Raw genomic sequence first — 25,222 nt, 5'->3', positions numbered from 1 at the left:
GGTGGGGACAGAGCAGGATCTTCTTGGAGTCAGGCTCCGATGGTCAGTGCTAGTCTATTCCCATGATGATGGCAAGAAACCCCCATTAGTCCAGTGCCTCCCTCAAGTTCACCAGCACATCCGCCTCCTCCACACACAGTGGGGAGAGACACAGAGGTGTGGGGTGAAAGCAGCTACTCGGGGAACACCAAGCACTTGGCTCCATCACCTCTTCTTGCAGCAGCCAAAGCTGTCCCTGGACAGCCATGAGGGCAGCACACACCCAGGGGGAAAATCCCAGCAGCTAATACAATGGCATTCAGGCCATTAACTAAAACTTCTGATTGGACCTAATGGAAGCGACCCAAGATGCAAGAGGGGTAGCCAATCTGCCATGTGCCCTAACCCCGCTGACGCCACATAACCACTGTGGTGGGTGAGTTGCGAGTCCCAGAAGCTAAGCCCACACCCCAGGCCCTCCCTGGAACCTGTAGATGTGGTCTTCAGGGGGTGGGGGGTGGGGTGGTTGAGGTGTAATTGAGTCACAACCAAAAGTAGGCATCCGGATTTAGGGTGGGGCCATGAACAAAACAACAGGTGCTCCTGCAAGAGAAAGAGAAAAGCAAAAGGAAAGCACAGAGGACATAGCGGTACAGAGGGAGAGATGGGAGTCACCAAGTCCCCACGCCCAGGAGCGCCACGCACTGTGGAAGGCACCAGAGGCGGGAGGGAATGTGGAACCTGCCAGTACCTTGACCTTGCACTCTCAGGCTCCCAAATGCAAGAGAATAAGCTGCTGCGGCTCCAAGCCGACCAGTTGGCTGTGATTTGTTAGGGGAGCTCCAGGAAGCTAATATCGGCCTCACAGGAGAGAGCAAGTACCATCGCTCCGACTATACTGAGGATAAAAAGGGTCGGGAAAGCCAAGTCTTCTGAAAATGCTACCTTTTAAACCAATCAATAAATCTTCCCCAAAATCACATTAAGAATGAGGGTTGAGCCGTGGCAGGTGACACCAGCATCCTATATCGACACACTGGTTAGAGTCTTGGCTGCTCTGCGTGTGATCCAAGCTCCCTGCTAATGTGCCTGGGATGCCAACAGATGATGGCCCAAGGGCTTGGGTCCCACCACCCACATGGGATTCCTGGATGGAGTTTCTGGTTCCTGGCTTTGGCTGGCCCAGCCCTAGTCATTACGGCCATGGGGGGAGTGAACTAGTAGATTGATTGATCTCTGGCTCAATAAACAAACACCTTTAAAAAAAATTAAATAACTTGACCTCATTCATTTGTGCCCCAAGTGTGTCAGCTGGGCACCTGCTACTCTTTCTTCCCACAAAAATCCCAGGTTGCTTGCGATGCTAACCCTTGCCAAGTCCCAGCTCCTCTGACTTCAGATACAAGGGAAACAAGAGTGTTAGGCTCCTCCTGGCTGCTGCTCCCAAGGAGCGGGACCAGGAAACTCAGCCCCAAGGGGTGGGGCAGGGCCAGGGCAGGGATGGGGTGAAGCACCAGCAGACCCAGCGATGGCAGGGGAGCCAGTTATTTACCACAAGGGCTTCACCCTTGTTTCTCCCTCGCGGCCCACAAGCTACCAAGTCATAGTGTCCATTTTACTGAGGATCAAGCAAAGCCCTAAAAGGGTTCCCAGAGACCAGGCATTTTGCTCTCAGACACACAATCACTCACGGCTGACTTCCAGAACACAAGGCCGTCACTTAAATGACATGGTTCTTATGTTTGAGTGCTTATGGGAATGCCTTTCCAAGGAGGAATTTCAATAAAAAGATCGTACTCCTTCTGAGGCTTCGCAGTATCTCCACCACAAATTCATGTCTCATAGCAACCAAAATACAACCTCGCGGATGAGAGCCGGGCCTGCTGGCCTACTGCTCCCTGGGAAAGGAGTTTTGGATTTTCTGCGGACCAGAGAGGAGTCTGTAAACTGTTATCACGCAGTGACATTGAATCTGGGTTCTAGAGGTGACCAGGAACTCACTTCCTTTCTGGTTCCACTCATCACTGAGATGCCCAGCATCACCGCCAACCGGGTCAGCCTGCCAGGCTCATCAGCCAATTCCATTCCCATCCCACTGGTGCCTCCCAAGGCAGTGACCAGGGTTTTGCGCAAAGATGGGGGGAGTGTTTCACACCTCCATCTTCACTGAAAATGCCTCTACACCACTGACTCTTGGCTTCTATTTATAATGAAGGTTCAAGGCTTGGAAAATTATTGGAGTTGAGCTTTAATGGATATTCCCAAACAGCATTGTGTCATTATTGGCCCGCGCTGTGCTGGGCGAGCTCCCAAGTGTGTGACATAATCAGGCCTCTCTCTGTATTACTCCATACACTCACGCTCCCTCCACACTACACCACTGAATCATACACTCTTTTCAACAAGACCGATTGCCAGGGGATTAACATTAGACAGCACAATTCCATTATTCAGCAACCGATTCAATCTCGACCCTGAACTCAGAGCGAGAGCCCAGGGCTCCTCACAGAGGGGCTGCCAGCCAGTGGGAAGGGGAGGCGGGGCAGGGGGCTCTGGGATGTTTTACATAACAACTCAACTTCAGGCCTGCCTTCAGCAGCAGCCCAGAGCTGGAGTGGCGGAGTCCCGAGGCCGGAGTTCCTGGAACGGCTCCAACCAATCTCACCCATCTGTTGGCCTAAGTAAAGCCACAACCTCACAGGACTGCTATACCACCATAATTTTTTTTTACTCACAATAAGTTACTTCATGTTAAAATTGGGTTATTTAGAACTGTTAGCCTGCAATCTAACTTTCCTTAAATGGAAATTCTTTCCAGTCAAATTCAGTGTAGGTCAGGCCCAAAGTAAATTTCCAAGTCACCTGCTCTTTGATCGGTGGGTTCAGGGCACATCAACGCCAAAGTAAACCTTAGCCATTCTGCTCTCCTATTTCAGTTAGAAATATACTACAAATATCTCTACGAGAAGAAAGAGTTCCAAAAGTCACTTTTCATGAATGTCCAGAGGACCGTCATACAAAGACCTGTCAGATCTCACATTAAGACTCCTGAATAACTAGAATGTTCAAATAAACACCAGTTTCACTGAATGTTTATACAGAAATGGAAGTAGAGACGGTATAATATTTTCTAAGGCAGAATGTTTCATAGATTTCATTTCATTTGGCTGGTTAAGATACCAAAATGGGTTACTGTTTAATTTTTCATTAACTTCAATCTTCAATTAACCAAATCTAAGCAATTTGGTTAATCAAATTTATGGAACTTTTTTAAATGGCTTTTTAGGTAATTCTAATAACAATGACATTTCTCACTCTTGAAGGAGTTTGTACCTCTTTGGAATAGATTAAATACATAGGAAATATCACAGGGGAACACAAATAGGAAATGACGTAGGAGACCTTGTTTACAGTGGTGGACTTGTGTTTGTGGAGTTATCAACGTGAAAGCAAAATGGATCAGTGTGAGCCTTGAGTCTCCCAGAAGCCAGCCACCTGCACGGAGAGCGGGTGGACAACCAGGCAACCCAAGGCAGGGCCCAAAACAGGAGGCCCGGCTGAGCCAGGCTGCCTAACAAGACATTGAAGAGATGGGCCCCAAGCAGCACAGGGCTCCACTCCTCCTCCTCCTCGCACCAATGAGGCATCTCAGAGTCCCAGTGTCCAAGAGCTGGAATACAGTACACAATAGGACAGTGTCAGGGACCCTCCAACGAGACAACACCCTGTCCTCATCATGGACAACAAAGAATCTCCCCCGAACCCCAACACCCGCAGGCAAGACTTAGAAAGAATTTGAGTTTCCATGACAATAGCCTACGTGGTCTTAAAATGCTTCATTGAGATGGCCTACTTATCTGTGCACCCTGGCAAAGACATTCCTATTTATAAGCTCATATATGTCATTCCCTTTCCACAAAGAAAAGGCCTCCAGGAACAGATATTGACCTGCTGAAGCAAGTACATTTAACACTAACCTGTTTCCAGCTGGCTATGATTTTCAGCCAGTGTCCTCCCCGCCCCTCGCCGCCCTGCAGCCAGCCTCACGCACTCGGCCTGTAAGTCACCACATGGGTGCGCACGTACTGAATCTGAGTTCTGGCCACTCCACTTCAGATCCAGCTTCCTGTTAATGTCCCTTGAGAGGCAGCAGATGATAGCCCAAGTATGTGGGTTCCCGCCTTCCACATGAGAAACTCAGCAGGGGTTCCAGACTCTCGGCTTTGTTCTCACCCAGCCCTGGCGGGGGTGGGCATCTGGAGAGAGAACCACTAAACGGTGGTTCTCTCTCTCTTCCAGATCTCCTTCTGTCCCAAATTAATGAGCAGATCTTGTTTAAAGTAAAATAAAAACAAAGTGCTTGACACAGCAATGATACGCTGCTTTGGACGCCTGCCTCTTTTACTGAAGTGTCTGGGCTTGAGCTCCAGCTCTGCTCTCCATCCCAGCTATCTGAGTGACAGCAAACGGTGCCTCAAGCACCTGGATCCCTGCCACCCACGTGGGGAGACCCACCAGGGACTCCTGGCTTCAGCATGGCCTAGCCCTGACTCTGTTGCATACATCTGGTAAGCGACTGGCAAACAGAAGATCAACAGATTTTCTTTAAAAAAAAAAAAAAGAAACCACAAAGTCTTCATAAAGTATAATCAGCACCCTTTTCCCTGCACACACTAACATATTCTAGAGCAGTCTCACCTCCTACAATCTCAGTCATCTCAGACCACATCACCTTACATGAGACAGCACATCAGAACTGTGCAGAAGCCCTGGTACCCAGCTACCGCGGAAGTAGGCTGTCCCAGAGACAGACGGCCTGCGTGTAGGAAGAGCAGATCAAGTCCTCTGCCTCACTGGGGCAGAAGCAGGCCCACTCACACAGGGCAGGACCAGAGACTCACCCACAACGTCGAGGTGGTACGTGTGGTTGATGGATCCATACTCATTCTCCACCACGCAGGTGTAATTTCCTTTGTCAGACGGGACCACGCTCTCCATAATAAGGCTCCAGTGCTGGTTTCGTACCTAAAAAAAAATCGAAGCGATCTTAGCACAGAACACCAAGTGCTTTGCATTCTGGATTTAAAAAGAAGTTACGAAGGGGGGTCGGGGCGAGCCAGTGTTGCGACACAACAGCTTAAGCCAGTTTAAATCTTGACTGCTCCGCTTCCAATCCAGCTCCCCGCAAATGCACCTAGAAAAGCAGCAGAGGCTGGCCCAAGCGCTTGGGCCCCTGCACCGAGGGGCCACGGTGGAGTTCCAGGCCCCCGGCTCCTGCCTTGGTTGCGGTGGATTTTTAGGGAAGGGCCAGCATCTGTTGCTGTGCCTTTCAACTAAAGTCTTTAAAAAAAAAAAAAAAAAACAACTAAAAAGAGCAGCTGGAGGAGGGGGAAAGGTTGGGAACGATCTGAATGCCAAACTTCCTTCCTAATTAGTATTCAGTTGGTGAAAAAACAACCCTCATTACCATCATCATGACCGAGCATGAAGCAGACAGCACAACTAGATAGCGTAGGGGCCCAGGATGCAGAGGGGGTATCCTGCTGCCTCCAATCGGAGTCCCCCCAGGAGGAGCCAAGGGGCAGGGTGGGTGGAGGAGGTGCCTCCAGAGGACCCATGCTATGGGCAGGTGAGCCATCAAGAGCCAACACCAGCAGGTGCCCACTGCATACTAGGCACTGCTCTGAGCTCGGCCTCTGGGATTAGCTCTTCAGTTCTCCCAAGGAGCCGCGGAGGTGGGTGCTGGCAAAGCTGCTCTTTCTTGTCCCAGACCCTCAAGTGGTTATCAGCTGGGAAATCCTAGCTCCAGCTGTGGCTAAATAGATGTTTCTCACAGACAGACCCAGAATTCCAAATATGGGAGCAATGAATCCTTACACAACTGAAGTTCTACACCCTTCTGCTTAGAGACTCTTTTAAGACTTTTCAAAGAGTAGCACACGTGAAAATAAGCTACCCTGGGCCCTAGCCACAGAGCTGTCAGTGTGCACACAGACTTGATTCCACTGTTCTCACATCGCTTAACAAAACATTTCACTAGGCTCACATGGAAAACAAGCAGGAGCTTTCCTTTCCCAGGACAAATGCAAATTCCTGCATTTTTATGGCTCCAGGCTATTGCATTTCTCTCCGAATCCAAACCACTCTTTATAGGTATTCTGAGCGGGCCTTCTAAAGAACCAGAAAGGAAAAAAACAGCAAGCTAAGGCCCACGAATCTTAATCCTCTGTTTAGGAATGTCACTCAACGTCCCTTAGTGACCCTGGATCTTCATCACCTACACGCTGAAGCAACAACTAAACCACAGAGTGAGAACCACCTCCAAATCAGACAGGAAAGTGCAGCACTGCCCCACACCCCCCAGCAGAGCCAGCTGCCCCACACCCCCCAGCAGAGCCAGCGGCCCCACACCCCCCAACAGAGCCAGCGGCGCCATATCCCCGGCAGAGTCAGCACCCCACACCCCCCAGCAGAGCCAGCTGCCCCACTGCCCCCTAGTAGAGCCAGTGGCCACACACCCCCAGCAGAGCCAGCGGCCCCACATGCCCAGCAGAGCCAGCTGCCCCACATCCCCAGCAGAGCCAGTGGCCCCACACACCCAGCAGAGCCAGCGCAATCCCCAGGTAGATCACGAGGGCTGCCGCAGCACCAGCACCTCACTGTGACTGCTCAACTTGACACAAGCTATGCCTGTCGAGTCATTTCTGTTGTTGAGTTCCAACACAAAAGTGCTACTCATCACTGCCAGGCTGGCAAAGAGCACAGGTGTGGAGGTTGCATACACGCAGCAACTTGAGGCTGGTGCAGCTCCCTTGCTTGGCTGTCACCGACTCCCCTGCGTGGCGATGGGGCTGTTTCAGAGTCTGACACCACAGAGCTGGCAGTGGGAAATTGCTTGTCCCTGTTGGGCACGCACTTGAGATCATCTGCAACCCACATCCAAAAAACACCCCCTTTCTGCTTTTGGCTGGGCCATGCGCTTAGAGGAAAAGCAAATCAAGAAGTGCAGTCTCCCCTTAGGGAGTAACTGCACCTTGAGAGGCAGACACCTGCTGGAGGGGCAGACCTGGCTGCTCAAGTTCCCAGGGCAAGAAGTCACGTGTAAACCATGGCTTTCAGATGCTACACCACAGCAGCAATGTTAAGCTCACGGGAGCAGCAAGTTCTAGCTCTTTGGCTGAGTTTGAGGCAGATGGGCCCCCAAGAAGACGTTCCCTCACCCACAAGCCCTCCAGGGTACCAGAAAGGGTTAGTTCCTTGCTTCTGAAGAGCCAGTCACGAGGAGGGTAACTGGGGCTGCAGCCACAGGCCCCTCCATCATCGAGTCATGTAATCCAGCACTGAGATCTGTTGTAAAGACCCGCGTCTTTGAGTCCCCCGCTCAGATGTCACGCCCGTAAGCCCTTAATCACGCTGAGTGCCCGTCTCTGGAACCCATCCAAACTGTCAGCATCTGTGACCAGATCCAGACCTGGCACATGGCGGATTCCAAATGGAACTGAACCTGAATGGCGTGGGGAAGGGGTCACCGCCTGCCTCGGCCCCAAGACATTAAGTCTTGGCACCAGCAGTTCAGGATGCCACTGTTTGCTCTTCAGCCAAGGCACATGGTCAGCTGGAATCTCTCGCTAGGGCTGTGGCATTCCACGTTAGATCCCTCAGCGGGGGCACGTGCTCCCCAAATAGTTACTCCCCAGCACTGCACCACGCGCAGGAGCGGGCCAGCTTTCCCACAACGCTTTGACAGTAAGCAGCACATTGAGCAAGCAGGCTGGTTCTGCCCTTCCAGAAGCTTCAGCACTGATCAACATTGCACCATGAAGGGCTGTTAATATTTATTTTCTTCCACCATCACTTCTGCATTTACTTTCTGAACATATCTCTCGCCCCCAAGTTTATGAGTAATGGTATCTTCCAAATGGAAGATGCGGTTAGAAGCTGCAGACACTGGGAGTGGGGACACTTTTGTAGGGGACATCCTGCCATTAATTAGCGGCTGCTAAACAGCTGAGTGGCTGCATTAGCAGCTCTCACAAGCGGGAAACCAAGGCACAAAGCCTCGGTCACGGTTGGGTTTTTCTTGTTTGTTTTAAATCAGCCTGTTTCCATGCTAAGCTTCAGTGTCATGTAATGGGGCCTACTCTTCCAGCCCGAACTGTGATGTGCCCTTCAAACTGTCTTTCCCCATCCCTCAGATTTTCATTGCCACAGATTATCTTGGCACTTAAGTCAAAGACACCATTCTTGCTTTCCCAAAAGATGAGATGTAAATACCCAATAAACATATGAAAAGACGCTTAACCTCATTAACAATCAGGGAGATGCAAATCACAACAATAATGAGACACTGTTATTCACTGGCTGATTAACAAAAATTAGAATGATCAATGTCATTCAGCACCAGGCGAGTGCGAAGCAAAGGAGACACAAAGTGCGAATGGGACAAAAATTTAAAAAAAAAAAAACAACCCTTTCTGCACACAATCTCGTGACATCCATTAAGGACAGCAATGCACATTTTGTTTTTAGATCCAGCTAATTTCATTTCTAAACATTTAGGCAACAGGAGCTGGTGTTAAGGCGTAACTGGTTAGGCCGTCGCCCGGGACATCCACAGCACCTAATGGGATGCCAGGCCCTGTTCCTTCTACTGCAGCACTCTGCCAACACACCTGGGAGCGGCAGGTCACGGCTGAAGTACTTGGATCCTGGTATCCATCTGGGAAACCTAGGTGGCTCTCAGACTTTCCCTGGCCTCCCCAGCTGCCGTAGGCATGAGCAGATGGAAAACCACTCTCTTCCACTGTGTCACTCTGCCTTTCAAACAAATAGTTTAAGCTATATTGAAAAACAAAAACACATTGGGCCCAGCGGCGTGGCCTAGCAGCTAAAGTCCTCGCCTTGAATGTGCCGGGATCCCATATGGGCACCGGTTCTAATCCCGGCAGCTCCAATTCCCATCCAGCTCCCTGCTTGTGGCCTGGGAAAGCAGTCGAGGACAGCCCAAAGCTTTGGGTCCCTGCACCTGTGTGGGATACCCGGAAGAAGTTCCTGGATCCTGGCTTCGGACCGGCATAGTATCGGCCATTGCGCTCACTTGGGGAGTGAATCATCGGATGGAAGATCTTCCTGTCTGTCTCTCCTCCTCTCTGTATATCTGACTTTGCAATAAATAAATAAATCTTTAAAAAAAAAAAGCAATAAAAAACAAAAACATCACAGGGTCTGGCATTGCGGCGTAATGAAGCCACCATTTGTGATGCCAGCATCCCACGTGGGCACCGACTTGAGTCCTAACTGCTCCACTCCCTGCTCACACACTGGAAAACAACAGAGAATCGTTCAAGTTCAAGATCCCTACACCCACTCAGAACACCAAGAAGCTCCTGGCTCCTGGTTTGACCTGGCACAATGGGACCAACCCACTGTGACCATTTGTATAGTGAACCAGCAGATGGAAGATCTCTCTTCCTACACCTTTCTTTCTGCCTTTCAAATAAACAGATCTTAAAACACATGCATACACACACATGATCTCAAGGCACAAGAACGAAATAGCTGCTTGAGCCCTTGACTGAGCTCCTCCACCAAGGAGAGAGGCATTCATGCCGTCAAATGCACTGTCTACAAAAAGAGATCACATACAACTAAGTTTAAAAGAGACCGGATGCCAGGATGGCCATGAGCCCATTCTACACAAACCACACACAGGCACGCCACGCTGTACGTGCACACAGCATGACCGCCTGAAGGGAGCTTCAATCAGAAAGAAAGTACACCAAGTGGTTGGCAAAACACTTTAGATTTTAAGTGGAGGGACTATGAATGTCACACTTAATTTTTTTTTTCTTCTCACTCTTCAAATAGAAACAAAACTCTTCCTACACACATCACAAGTCAACAAGGACCAGTTTTTGGAAGCCCACTTGGTGCTGGATGCCAGGCTTCAGGACCATGGCACCTATGACTGGCACAGCAAACCCAGCAGCCAGCGGGGAGTCGGGGGGCCCTCCACCAGCTAACAACACACGCATCTTCATTTTCGTCCCTGTCCACATCCAAACTGTGGTGGAATTTCTCATTATTTTTCAGCTGCCAGGTAACAAATGAAAGAGCACAGGGCTTCGAAACAAGGTTCATTGCAGACTTCTTAAGAAATGGTCCAATACGGAAGCAAAGCAGATGGCACCTGACAACAACCTGAACTTGCCTGAAGTACCAGGAGCATATTCCACGAACATCCTGACTCTAACCTTGGAAATGCAAATACAAAAAGTAGCCTCCTTGGATTTTTTTTTTCCCTCCTCTTAATCTAAATCTCCCAAGGAGCCCATTCAATCCCAGCTACTTTTGGATGACAACTGGGAATGTAAACTTCTTTTTTTAAGACACCAAACCGCCTAGGTCACAGGTCACAGGTCACACAGGTCAAAAACTAAGGCTCTCACTGGATATTTGGTTTCCACATTGCAGAGAGAGAGAGAATTTCCAAATACCCAGGTGTTCAATAACAAGTGGAGTAAACAGCCAGAAACTGGTCTCCCTGCCAGCTCGCATGCTGTGCCCATGTGACAAGAAATCACACCCAAGACTTTCTTCTGCCAGTTGAGTTAATTTGTCCAAAGACAGCAACGCCTTGTTAACCCTGGCCTTCAGGAGCCTGCTCCCTGCCCCACCTACAGCTGTTTTTAAGGCACACAAAAAATCCTTCTATCTCCTCGCCACCTTCCAGGCTCCTAGGGACTCCAACCAGACTTCCCAAGCGTGTTTGCACACACTGAGCTTCGCGTGCCGGACACCGTGGCCTGGCTGTTGCGGTCATCACGCAGATGTGGAGGCCGACACCTGGTCATGCTCCAGCTGCAGCTTCAATAGAAGAAATCTGCTTTTCAGAAGGTGTCCAGAGAGCAGCGCTGGGCCATGCGAGCCCCTGGGACCAGCGACAACGGCTCTTTGCTCGGTCAGAGGCCACAGAGGGTGCCTGGCGCTCTCAGCACTGGCCTGCAGGTGCAGACTGCCTCTGAAGGTAGTGCAGTGATAGCCTCATGATAGTCCTGGAAAAGCGAAGCAGAACCGCCACCTGACCCAGGCATTCCACTTAGACTTCCGAATGCAGGGGCCGGAACAGACCCTTGCACACAGCGACATTCCTCTCAACAGCCAAAAGATAGAAACAACCCAAGTGTCCATCGAACGCTGCAGTGGACAGAATAGTCTCAGTCCTTAATGACCCTGTCATCCACAGGAGCAGGGTGTCGCTGCCTCAGACCCACGGGGGAGCCTTGAGCACCTATGGTAAGGGAAAAGCAGCAGGCACGAAGGGATGGCTATCCCAAGATTCCACTTACACGGGGCCCTACAAGAGCTGAATGCACAGAACGTGGTGGCTACGGAGGTGGGGGCGGGGGAGACACCAGTTAAGGCGACCAAGTGTTGGAAACGGAGCCTAGTGCTGACTGCACACAGCACGGATGTCATTAACGCAGTGACATTAACGGTCCTTAAACGCTAAGCTGCAGCTCATGTCCATTTTACCGTAATAACAATAACCAATTCGGGACACTCAGAGGTTGGGAGGAGACAGTCAGACTCCCAGCCAACGCTGGGCTGAGCCATCTCTCCAGGCTTCTGGGGCCCTTCCTTGCTTGGGTCATGGTTGCCATGGTAACAGACCCCTAGAACCATGTGTGGGGGAAACAGGTGAGCAAGGCCACAGGCTCTGCGCAAAACTACCTGATCTCAATGGCAGCTCTGCCAGCCGAGGGGCACACAGCCATCCTGGGCCAAAGGGCCCAAAAGTCCATGGCTGCTGCTCTGAGAGTGGAAGGCCTGAGCGACAAAGCACCCGGGACATACGTGACCGAGTGACATCACAGGCATGGGTGAGCAGCCAATATCGTTGGCTTACATCCACACATACCTGCTACTTCATCCCTGGCTGCTGGATCTGGGAGCCAAGTTCAATGGTATCAACCGAGAAATCCCCAGTACACTCTAAGTTCATCAATAACTCCAAACACACGTGCGGGGCAAGCAGAACATCTATATCAAAATGTCTTTGGAACACCTAGCGGTTCTCCTGGCCATGTCAAGGATGATGAGCTCTGTCTGATTTTGTATGGGTTCCTCTCTGGGCCTTCTCCCTCACCTGGCCACAACCACCATTTCAAAGCAACTGTCACAGGATGGATGAGGGCCAGGGTGCCTGCCCATCAGCAGGTGGAAAAGCCAGCAGGGCAGCAGGCAGGGCCAGCACACACGCCCAGACACACAGAGGGAGAAATGTGGCAGAAATAACAAACATTTGTTGGCGGAGTCTTTCCGACCTCTGCTTTCTGGAAAAAAATACATCTTAGAAATGTTGACACTTTGCTGCTTCACTGAACAAGTGTCTGGGGGCAGGAATGGGGTTCCTGCGATGTTGGGCTCCCCATGTGACAGTCAAAACCTCTGTCTCATTGTGCAGAAGTGCCAAGGAATGCAATCTACAGACTGTACAAGTGTTCGTAGAAATGTTCATGGAAAGTGAACATTCCAAAAAACCTAGGCATGGATCTCACAGCCTTTTCCGCCCAAATTATTTTTTTTTTTAAGATTTATTTATTTCTATTGGAAACTCAGATAAACAGAAAGAAGGAGAGACAGAGGGGAAGATCTTCTGTATGTTGACTCACTCCCCAAGTGGCTGCAAGGGTTGGAGCTATGCCAATCCAAAGCCAGGAGCCTCGAGCCTCTTTTGGGTCTCCCAGGACCTAGAGCTGGTGGGATTTCCAAGTTCCCATCATTCCCTAAAAGGGACACTGCAAGAATCCCCTCCTTGACCCCTGCACTGGACGGCTGGCCTCTTGCAGCCACAGCCTCCACCAGATAGTCCAGAAGGACAGGAAGCAGGAGCGGCCACTCGCCAACCAGGACCTCGCACTGCAAAGATACACTATGCTTCCTTTTGTTACATTTGGGGGGGGGGGGGTCCACACACTCAAATTCCACTTCTTTTTCCATCCAGGAGCAAATCAAACATAACCCCCTGCCTGAACACCGCTCCAGCCATCCACAATGCCCAGTGGCAAGCTAAAGCATTTGGCCAAGAGGTCCCCTTCTGCCCGCAGAACACAGAAGCTCCCCAACTTGGTGGAATGTTGTCATGCCTCATTAGAACTGAGCTGCACCTGTTAAAAATCAAGCAGCGTCTCCTCATTAGGCACCCTCAGACTCCCAGCATATTCATAATCACAGAATCAAATGTGCAAAAAGCTCCGTGCCCATAATGATGATGCCGATCTGATGCTGGTCGCATTTATTTTGAGACCAGGAGTCCCTGGAGGCCTGTCAGTTCTCTTTGTACTTCTTTTCAAGGCTGCCTTCATCAACGAAATTAGTTGATCACCAGGATTTTGACCACCATGCTTACGCTCAACTTATATTTAAACAAACCACTGGAACAACATCAATTACATGAGTTTCCAGAGAACATTTGCTGGAGAAAATATCACTAAGGGCCAATTTCATTGGTTAACTCTTTCTCAGCAGCACCACCTGCACAAATCCTCAACTATTCGTTATTTCTTAATAGGTGTCTATTTATCTTTATTTCTTGGAGACAGAGTCAGCCCTTACACTACCTTCCACCTGCCAGTTCACTCCACACACACCACAACAGCCAGGACTGGTCCAGGCCGGCTGAGGAGCCTGGGACTCCATCTGGGTTTGCCACCCTCCTATGCGGTAAGATTCCACCACTTAAACCATCACCTGTTGTTTCCCAGGGAATGTATTAGAAAAAGAACTGCACGAGAAGGAGAGGCAGGACTCAGCCAATGCACTCCAAAATGGAACGCAGGAATCTCCAGGGACACTTTAACCCACTGTACCACACAACGCCCACCCCTCTTCTGTCCATGGGGCAACTCTCCAACCTCACTGCATCTGGCAGAGGAGCTGACCAAGGAGCAAAGGACAAGTCACGCCTGCCTCTGGCTTCCCCGGCGAGCAGGCTCCTGGAGGCATCTGCCGTGTAGTTCCACCAAGCAGATGTGGCTTAGATCCTGGGCCACACTAACCTGCGCTCCACACACTCCCAGGCAGTTTCCATTCTTCCCTCAATCTGGGCCTCCAGATTCATTTTCATTTTGAAATGGTAATAATAATAATAATAATAATAATAATAATAATAATAATAAAGGCAAAAGCTTTTGCAGAAGCAAATAATCGCCTGCAGATCAATAGCTGTGTGTGGAAGGCCAACAAAGAGTTCCAGGCCGGAGGTGGCACCCAGCGGCAGAGGTGGGGTGACACTAGTGTCTCACGGAGCAGGGGGAGCACTCCCAGACCTCCCCCTGCTGCCAAGAACTGACCTGGTCCTGACTGCTCCTGACTCCAAAGCAGCTACTGTCTGAGCGGAAGCATCCTCTTTGACCCTCAGTGTGGGTTTCTCACATGGTCCTAGCAAGTTCTTCACCTCCTGGCAGTCCTCGGGGCGTCACCTCCTTCCTAGTAGCTTGCTGACTAGCAGGGACATCACTCCCAGGACGAGCTAGGAGAAACTGCCCTGTGTTCCTCCTCTCTCTCGGGCTCCCTGCTCACTCCCCTAACAGAGGCAGCTACCAGGCTGCCAAGCGCACATGGAAGGAAGCGCGGGTGCTTCCAGCACGGAAGGAGCGAGGCACGTCCTCAGCCCACCCACCTGCCAAGAGGTGAACCCCGACAGCAGCCCCAAGACCAATGCCTTCCCCAGTAGCCCCCTGATGAGAGCCTGGGCCTCGGGGCTCGCCAGGTTACAGTCCTGGGAGAGGACCAGCCAAACTAAGCCAAGCCTGCAGCCCTGACTCACACAAACTGTGAGATAACAAATGTAGCTGTATAGTCTTTGTATCTTGGGGCAATACATTCCATAGCAATAGGTATAAATATTCCAGATGCACCCAGAGCTCCGTAATAAGCCTGTTCTAAGTCCCCTTCATATGCCGAATTCTTGATGCTTTCCCTTCCACGCTGAATAATCCGGATGTCCCACCTCGCACCTGAAACCTCCTCCCTCCCAGTCCCACCCACCACCTCCCGACCACCCTCATCTTTCTCCTCCAAGCACCACCTCTCCTTGTGGACAGCAGCATGCTGTCGGGTCTCCCTTTGCTCCAGACAAGAGCCCCTCCAAGCTGGGTCCATGCCCTGCTCTCCTTGGCTTGCTCAGAGCCCAGGACAGTGCTTGGCACAGAAGAAAGAGGATTGGGAATGGCGGCAGGGCACCCACCGGGGAGTTAACATGCTGGGAACTTGCTCTTCAACATAGTGATGCTAGAATGAAGAGGTGGGGCAGACACTTCCGGGGAACTCTCAGTGCCACCTCTCAGGAGGGGCTAAGGTTAGCCCTGGGGCCGGAGTTAACTCCCAAGAGGGATAGCTGTTGTAAGCGAATCCCACTGCGGGGTCAATCTCTGCCTGCAGCCTCTCTCTCTCTCTCTCTCTCTCTCTCTCTCTCTCTCTCTCTCTCTCTCTCATACACACACACACCACCACCACCACACCCTTGCCTCCTTCCTCACCAGAGGTGCAACCAACCAGACAGCTCATTTCAAAACTTGTAACCAAAATTAACTATGTTTCCATATACAGTTAGCCTGCCCTGGGTACTTAATTACAATCATGGAAAACCACACTACCAGCACAGAAATGTGCACCCGTGTTTGCTGAGGGGCTGAACCCAGGGCTTTGGGAGCCTGTGCAGGTGCGTCTAGGGAACCAGCTGGCCCATTCCACATTCCCTAGACGGACGAGTCTCGGCTTCATGGTCCTCGGTGATACAGCCTGCAGAATCCGCGGAGACAGAAGGACGCAGGGCCCTTGCACACTCTCGGCTAACAAGTAATAAATATCTCACACTCCAGGCTCCGGTCCAGTCTTGTTCCCACAGGCAACCGCACTGATGACTCAAACGCTGCACCAGTTTTAAGTTTTACAGACCGTAAAGCATATAGAAAACAGACGCTCAACTTTCGACCCTTTCTGCAACTGAACCCTCCTCGTGTAACGAACAGCACAAATGGAGCCTGAACTTGAAAATGACGTCCAAGTCCAGGGCTGTTGTTGGAAAACAGCAGGCAAGGACGCGGCTGGTGGCTAGCTCCCAGTAACTTTCAAGAACTGTAAATATGCCCAAGTTTAACAGCCCCTTTCTGGATGCTTCACCCTACCTTATAGCCTCCGATGCGATGTTCCTGCTTGAATTCCTTCCCGTTCTTCAGCCATCGCATGGTCGGGGTCGGGCTCCCCCCTGCCGGGCAGCGGAACTTGACCGTGTTGGCGGCGGGGACGGCGTGCAGCCGCTTCTCCATCTTCTCCGTGTTGGTCCAGTAGGGCGCTCCTGTTTTGGGAAATTAACATTAAAGCACGTGTTGCAGACTGCCTCCCCTCCGCCAGTAGGCTCCACGCAGGTAGGATCACTATTTTATAGGAAAAAAGACTCGATGTGTTTCAAATCCCTGGAAAATATTTACATTAGGAAAATGTTTTCAGAAGTCTTATCCAGCTGGCCTAACAGAAGGTCCCTGGGGAAGAGCTGCTCATTGGTTTATGCCTATGAACAGGAAAAAAAAGGTATTTAAAACACCTTCTCTCTCTTGTTCTTGGTGCCAAGGAATCATTTCATGTCAAAGCATGTTTTTAAAACACTACTTGAAGCTCTCAGTGACACATGGCAAGGACGGCTAAGTTTTCCAAAATCTTAATCTTTCCGATCACCATGCCCATGAAGCAACGGCACGGAGGCACACCAGCAAAAACAAGCTGGCCCCCGAAGCCACAGCAAGGAAACCATCACAGCTTTCTTTTAAAGGGCGATGAGCCATATAAATGACCATCCTCATATGAGAAAAACAGTCTAGGGAGGTATCATCTCCCTGTACTTCGTGAGACAGGTGAAAAACTCTGTAAACAGATCTTAATTTTTAAAATAAAATATTGTTCTCTCCAATGGTGATTGGAAACGCCATAATCTTGCCAGCACGTGTGAGCTGACAGCAAGAGCCAACCAGTGGAACAGTATGATCCTCAAAGTCATAAACACAAGAGATTGTTTCTAAGCTGCAGGCAGGGAGCTTTTTAACTCGCCAAGTCAGGTGCATTTTATCTGCAGGAGCGCCCAGGCCTCCATCCCAACACTGCTGTGAATCCTTCACCTCTGCACATAATGGCTAATGACCGCTGTTGACGGAGCAAGCTGTGTTTGCCAAGCACCGTGCTAAGAGCTTTTACATGCCCAACACATTAATCCTCACGACAATGTCCTGAGAAAGGCACTATTATAATCCCTATTTACAGGTAGGGAGGCTGGGCCGCAGAGAAACCGAGAAGTCTGCCAAAAGCCACGACGCTGGAAAGGGGTGCAGCCAGAGTGGGGCCAAGCCGGGTCTGGCGCCAGAGCACACTGCTGTCCCCACGCCTCCTGTGCACTGCTGGAAGGAAGCAGCTTCCCCAGGGGGGTGGATCCCATACCTTAACCAGCCTGATTGTGCAAAACTAGAGGCCAGGCCAGCCTGGGCCAAAGGCGCGCGCGCGCACACACACACACACACACACACACACACACACACACACAGCAATTAAACTGAACACAGGAATGCTTGCATCATAGCCAACTGGTCACCAAAAGCTGTGCTCCCTGTATAGTATTCACCAGCAGGGCTCTGAACATTCTAGAAGGACAAGTCGTAACTGGACTGCTTTCTGATGAGGGTAAGACATGAGAGATGGTGCTCGCTTGCACACACACACATACCCCGCAGCCCGCAGCCCACAAGGCTTCCAGAGGGGCTGCATCCCCAATGCATATTTCAACAGCATCCCTACTGTGGGGTGCTGAGAAGGGGTGTGAACCAAGCTTCTGGGGGCAGCAGCCCCTCCATTGAACACTGGAACTCTCTTAGTACAATCAGGAAGGAGAGTAATTGCATCCAAAACACACACACACACACACACACACACACACACCCCTTGGCCTCGTGCTTGTTCTTGGAACTGTGATGAAGAGTGGAGCTGAGCTTTCTTCATAAGGGCGCTCTTATCGTCTTTATCCTTGAGCAGCTAAATGTCAAGGCAGTGCACAGACAAGACAGTGCAGAGAGGAGCAAAAACTCCAGCTGGGCATGGTCTAGGGCAGCAGGAAAGACGGCAGGGAGGGGGGCCAAGCCAACGGCACGGGGGGCCTTCTCTCCTCACCGGTGTCTTAGTGGCAGGCAGGCAAACCAGCGAGCCATTTGACTTTGGGTGTCAAATGCCCATAAACAACTCTTCTTTTCAAGATTCAGGAGGGAGAACTTGATTCCTATTTACCACGCTGCTCCCAGGGCCTGGCATATACTGAAACGGCTTCAATCATCTTTCATTTTAAAAGCTCCTACTTAGAAAAATCCATCCACATCCCCGGTCACTAAAAAGAGGCCATTGAGAGCACAACATAAATAATGAGCTTTGTCGCTACACAAAGACTTTCACAAATCTGACCTAAATGAAAAGCATACCTCATGCTGTCAGGTGTCTGGGCTCATGTCATTTGTTTAAGTAAACACAATAGCCTATTCATTGGCATTAGCTAAATATTAATGTAGTAACTCTTTCAGATAGCATCAATTACCACTGAGCTGGTCCCCTGGAATGCCCTTACTTTTTTACAGAAAAGAAAACAACAGGTATGTGAGTTATGTACCATTAGGCATGATTTGTATGTTCCCTAAAGCGTCAGAAGCGGAGTTCAGCTTAGGGAACAGGAATGCTGTTCTTTCCCTAGCTCTCTGTGCTAAGCCAGTGGTGGCCTGCCACCAGCAACGGAACGGCCCCGCTCACGTGCACCTGTGCAGCCCTGGTCTGCGCAGACACACACTGGCAACCAGAACCTTGTCAAAGGTGGAAGAATTTTGCTGGAATGTCTGACAGACAGCCACTTCTCAAGGGGACAAAGTTTCAGGCTACAAAACTACATCTGTAAAATCTGCGGGTGTGCAACCGTTGGCACGTGGCAAGGCGTGGGCACACCTCACTGACATCTCAGAGAGCCACAGTGGGTAGTGGGGACCCTACACAGCCGATCAGCAAAGCAGGACCAGGTCACCCGCACAGCCAATCAGCAAAGCAGGACCAGGTCACCCACACAGCCAGGCCTGGAATCCTGGATTTCACGTTCCCTGGAGACAGGCTGCTCGGGGCTCCCCATGTCGTCCTGAATGGCCACTCTCAACTCTGTCCAAACCCTGTGCTGATTTGCTCCTATCACACCAGATGTCCGTTGGTGCCAGCTTTTACAATGCGGGCAAAGTCAGAGGTGAGAAACTATTACTTGACATTGGTTTTTCTTGAAAGAAGCCAGCTCTATCCAACACTGCAATATCTAAAAGATGATACTGCCCAGAGCAGCCCAGCTTCATGAGCTTCAGCAGGGCCTTCTTGCCCACCTCACACCCTTCCTCTCCTCCACGTCTCCCACCAAAGACATGGAATCCACAACACAGCCAGAGAGCATCATGGGCCACACACCTTCGCCAACCTCCCCTGCCACTAAGGAGGCCTCCTTTCCTACGAGAGAGTGAACACCTTGAACAGCTCCCATTTGGAGAAGGAATTGGTTTCAAATCTTTAAATCACTACACATGCAGAGATGACCTCTGTACACAGCAGGTGTTCAATATGAATACTCTTCAACAGCCTTGTTCAAGATACAAACCAAGTTCACATCAGGTTGTTTGAACTCAAGGGTTTGAGCATCCATGTAATGCCTCTTTGCTGGAACAGACATGGAGGTGGTGGAGGAGCAGAAATGTGACAGAGGTCTCCAATGGCATCGTATTCAAGCTGATCCCAGTGACAGGCCGGGTCCCTTCAACCCTGACATGAGTGGGCCTTCAGATGGAGCCTGTAGCAACAGGGCAATCTTTTCCTAATCTCTAACTATTAATGATGGGCAGAAGAGTGAGTATCAGAACCTGGCCACAATCAGTACATCAACTGACAAATGAAATTCCAGCACTGATTTCCTATACTGGAACAGTTGCTGCACATCAGTGACAATACTAAGTAAGCAAGAACGTTACTTTAACACAACAGAAGTCTCTTTAGATGTGGCTGGTTAAAGAAAGATTTATAACCCTTCAAAATCCCCCAAAGTCCTCCAACGCAGACTTTCCTTGCCATCCTGAGCCCTTGGTGAAGTTCCCTCATTCTTCCTCTGGGCCACTTACACTGGCGTGTACTTCTAGCACGTGCACTGCAAAATAGCCCCTTCGATGTCTGCCTAGGGTGCTGGCCCAAGGACGCAGCTGGAGCTGACCAGCTAGAGCAGGCACTCCAACGCTGCCTGGATGGATCAACACAGATGGAGGGACGGATGGGCAGACAGACTGACAACTGCCGAAAGCTTCAGCTTATGAAATAAGGGACTGCCCTAATAAGGTCCCTCCTAGTCCATTGAGTCCAGGTATCCATGAGCTGGCAGCTATTGATTACATCAACAAATGGTAGAATTATAGGGCTTCTTTGACCTCATCCATTTAAACTTAAGAGAAAACATAGGCTGCTAAGTCTGTCCCCATGGCAACGCTTACATATCCCAACACTGGCATCTAAGGTTTATGGTCCTTCTCTCTCTCTCTCTCTCTCTCTCTCTCTCTCTCTCTCTCTCTCTCTTTAGATCCAACACAGAGAACACGGCCCAGTGGTTTAAAGGAAAAACACGGGATCCAATTACAGTGCTGCACCAGAGGAGACCTTGGTGACCATCTGGCCCAACGGCTGATGTGATCAACGTCACCCAGAAAGGTTAAGTGATCTGATCAAGGTCACGCAGCCAGAGGCCAGGCTCAGGCCAACCCCATGTCTCCAGCCCCCTGAGCAGTACTCTTTCAACCACTCCAAACTGCCCTTTGAACTCTCCCATGGTAATTAAGTCAAAAGTTCAAGATTTATGTGCGTGGTGGATGCTGATGACTGCCAACTGTATTTTTATTGATGCAAAAATAAAAACACACAGACACACATGCACACAGCCTATTTCAGCTTCTAGATTAAGTCTCCCAAACTCCCTAAAGCCCCACTAAGGCCTGCCTTAAGTCTATAATTAGGGCTTTTAAAAATATCACTAATCAGAACATTTGAATGTTCTGACCCCTGATGGGAGGAGTGGCGTCTCTGCGAGCTGCCCACAATCCTTGCAGTAGGCTGCGGTTCGTCTGTCTCCGGCATCACGCAAGAGAAAACAAACCCACCAAAATACGGAGATGCAAGGAAGGGTGAACTGAGGCAGGGGCGTGGGAAATCTCATAAAAACCACAACTCACTTGTCCAGTGAGATGTTTGATCCAAAATACAGCTTTAGGAACCAGGCAAGTTACCCCCCAGTGAAATGATGGGTCCTGCTGGGAGACCAGGAACCCTGCAGGAACGCCCAGGAGCTGCCTTCCAAGAAAATCCTCCAGCTGCCAGCTCAGCTGCTTGACCAGGGGGTAGGCAGAGAAAAGGAAGGTCTCGATGGAACACCAATACCCCAAAACCCAAACCAACCTGCTGATGAGCTTTTGATTACAGACATTTCCAAACTTAAGAAAACTTCTGTGTTTTTGTTGTAGCTTTTGTTGCTCTTGTTTTGTTCTCCTCATTTCCTGGAAACTTCAATACAACTGAAAAATCTCCATTTTGCAGCTCGGATATAATCTCTACCAAATCAAACCTCCAACGAGAACAGAGGTGATGGAGAACTGCCGTTATCGGCAGGCTCACCGCAATCTTCAGCCGAGCCCCTTTATTTTCCCTTCTTGCTATCCAACAAATCCCTTTCCTTTTCCCTCTCAAAGAATGTAAACTTGCTGTCCCAGGCGATACATCTCACACTTCAACACTAACTTCTTCAACACAAGCTCCAGGTAAGGGCAATCTTACAAACAGACACACACATTGTCTTGCTTGCTCCCGGATGACCACTAAGACACCAGGTTCCTACAGAAAGCAAGGACCCATTCAGTTATACTTTCTTATACTCAAGCACAAAATCTGAACTTTTCCAAACCTTCAACCAGAACCTAATTCAAACATTAGCATCTGCAACTGCCATTTTCTGAACACATGCATTTAGTGGCAGTAGTTCCTGGCGGTTGGGCTTGCAATGACATCACAGGATTGTGCCTTGGGTGAAATAGAAGGTCATCATCTGGTCTGATTGTGCTAAAACACAATCAGAGAATGCCCTCCACACCAGTGACGCAAGAACGTGCGACGCTACGCAGGCCATCAAAGCGGCCCCTGGCCGGGCTGTTCAGAGCCCATGCAATAGGAGGCTGCTGGACACTGTCTTTTCAAAGGGATCTTCTGCTGAGCAAGCTTGCAGCAGCACACAGTGAGCAGATGTTCTACTGTGTAAGATCTCAGAGCTTGCATGATGCTGAGAGGGTGCTGGAAGTTTCCAAGACAGGGTCAGATTCACCTTGGAATACAAGCTGCTGTAGGCAGAACTTTATTCTAGACCAGGACTCCAAAAAATATTTTCAGGAAAACAAGAGCTTGCTAAAGACCAGACCTGAACACTACAGTCCTTCTTAAACAAATTCATGAAAGATGTAAGTGAAGACTAGGTTAGTTCGCGCTGAGCCACAGGGCCGCCCTGCATGTGTAAGGCAGCAAAACTCAACATGTGACACTCAGAGGAGCCCACCACCCATGTGGACGTGGCAAGTCTCCACTGCGCCCTGAAGAAGGTAGAACACTTCTCTCAAAATCAAGAAACACGTTTACGAACACGAGCTCCAGCCGACCCACCTTCACTCTGGCTTGCTCTTTCCATCACATTTCGCTGCTGTGATTCTGGACCTGAGTTCATACCCTAAGAACGACTCTACTGGACACATAAGCTTGCCTTCTTATATTCAACTCCCAGAATTAGATCAACAAGAAACCAGCACACCCAGGGCAGGGACAACCTTTGAGCCAGAAGATGAAAGCTGTAGGAGGACAGTGTGAGCCTGGAAGGTCAGCGAGCACAGGTTTGCAGTTCATTGGACAGTATTTGCATGACAACAACCAAATGGCTACCTTTGGTATAAACAGCATGTAAATGAGAACACCTGGTGTAATACACAAAACAAAAGGAATTCCAATCAAGAGAGGAAAACAGTACGGACTCTCAGTGTATAAAGTCTGATGCCCCTAATAAACTTCGGCTTTGACCATCAGTCAGGGTCCACACGTGTTATTATCAGCTCCGTGCACCAAGTCCGTCGCTGCAGGACAGCGACAAGAGAGTCAACCTGCAAGGTCACCACTCAAAAAGGGATGAAAGCTCCCCCGAGAAGCCCCCACATATGACTGGCATCAGCACAGGACCACGAGAGTGCCAATGGTTAGCTACTCAAGAGAACATCCAATCCGCCCACCGACGCTCCAGACCCTCGGAAGGCCCCAAAGAAATCAATTCAGACATGTGGGGGTTTTCCAGGGTGGTGGAAAATGCAAAGAATGTGGTGCTTCTGCAATTTTCCCTATTAAATCAGGTCAGGTATTTGACACTTGGAGTGGCAAGAAATTGTTTCAATAGCAACATCCCCTTTCCCGCGTTGCCAATTGCCCCAGCTTTGGCATTCCTCTGTCCACACAGGCCACAGCTGCTTAATCTCAGCCACCCCGGGCTGCACCTGTGAATCAGAACAGCCTAATCACACCAACAGATGGCAGAGGCCAAGTAGGCAGCTAAGAACTGCTATCACTTTAAATAGCATCTAACGTTTCACAGGCAGAGGTCCCTCCCAGCAGCAGGATCCCCACCAGCCCATAATCACCTCACAGCACCCACTGGGGGGCACAGTTGGTGTCATTCGAGAGCTAATTACAAAAGCCCTGCTTGCAAGGTGAAGAAGGCATGGCAAGTGAACTACTGGCTGGCATTCACAAAACAGAGTGCCTTCCTGGCCAGCCCTTTGCAGCGGGCCCTGGGTGGTCAGGCTAGCGGCCACATGGTCCACCCGGGAGCACTGCACAGCAGGCAAGCTTCCTGAACCATCGAAGAAGCAGCATCTGCTGGGCCTGCTGGTGACCTAACTTACACCTCGGGGATGTATCTTCCTACTTCCCCATGTTCAGGCTCACACAGCACACAGCAGGGCGCTCGACCACCACAACCAAGTGGCAGGTCACACCAACCAAACCAAACCAGTAGAACCCAGTGTCCCCATCAGGCAGAGCAACTCCTACTCGCAGGTCACCCTGAAGAGCTACAAACTACGCTGTGGCATTTCCAGTCTTCCCACCCCACCCTGAGATGCCCATAGGCAACAGGCCCACGGCTGAACAACAGCTCTGAACCTGCACTATGATTTCTAGATCAATACAGTAAGAACACCTCCTTCTCTCCAGCACATCGGGTCAGGGGTGGTGCGGAACCAGCATCAACACAGAGCGTGCCCAGCGTGGCCCGTCCACCATGCAGTCACTCCTGGTAAGCTCCCGCCCAATGCAGAGCTCAGCGGGCAGCCCCTCGGCCAGTGGTTTTCACAAGCACCCCAGGGCTCCAAGGAGATGGTGGTCCCCCCAACCCAGAGGTGCTGACACCAGGGGTCCAGGAACTGCACTTTGAGGACCACTGTCCTCAACTTCCTCCCAATACAAAGCAAGGACCACATAAACCAAAGTTGTTCCCTTTTTGCCCAAGCCGCTGGGAGCCTTCAGGTCGAATCTCCACTCGGGGACATACTGATCCCAGGCACCCAGCAGTACCTACTTGCTCTTCTTCCCTTAAAAGAAACGAAAGCTCTGGCCTGAAACATTTTTTCAACAGATGGTGCTGGGACAACTATATACACATACACACACAAATTCGTGTAAACGCAAACCTTGCACACTTCACAAAAACTGTCTTAAAATATATTCCAGATCCTAAAGCAAACAATAAAACTGTTACACACTCTTAGAAAACAACACGGTGTGTGTGTGGGGGGGGGGGGTCCTTGGTGGGACACAGCAGATTAACCTCCCACTGTGAGCCTGGGTTCACCTATAGGAGGGCTGGTTCAAGTCCCAGCTCTTCTGTTTTGGAGTCAGCTTCCTTAATGCCCCTGGCAGGGCAGCAGAGGGTGGCCCAAGTACTCGGGTCCCTGCCACCCATGAGGGAAACTCAGAAGGACTTTCTGATTCCTGCTTCGGCGTGGTCCAGTCCCAGGCACAGAGCGGAGCAAACCAGCAGGTGCAAGATCCATGAGCCCCTCTCCCCTGCTCTGCC

General features: G+C 50.4%; 1 protein-coding gene across 7 annotated transcripts in view; it reads right to left on the bottom strand.

Annotated features, from left to right (window-relative positions):
* The window catches only part of FGFR2 (fibroblast growth factor receptor 2), a 93,525-nt gene that overhangs the window by 45,650 nt on the left and 22,653 nt on the right, over positions 1 to 25,222 (bottom strand). For all 7 annotated transcript variants that reach the window (XM_040991751.1, XM_040991752.1, XM_040991753.1 and 4 more), the window contains 2 exons: positions 16,170 to 16,339; positions 4,881 to 5,004 (listed from right to left, as the gene is read on the bottom strand). In XM_040991751.1, coding sequence (XP_040847685.1) covers positions 4,881 to 5,004; positions 16,170 to 16,339 — 294 coding nt within the window. The remainder of the gene's footprint in view (positions 1 to 4,880; positions 5,005 to 16,169; positions 16,340 to 25,222) is intronic.

Source organism: Ochotona curzoniae, unplaced genomic scaffold (assembly GCF_017591425.1).
Source record: "Ochotona curzoniae isolate NIBS_2020 unplaced genomic scaffold, NIBS_Ocur_1.0 contig_66, whole genome shotgun sequence".
In the NCBI taxonomy this organism is placed as follows: domain Eukaryota; kingdom Metazoa; phylum Chordata; class Mammalia; order Lagomorpha; family Ochotonidae; genus Ochotona; species Ochotona curzoniae.
This window is presented reverse-complemented; position numbering and strand designations above follow the sequence as displayed.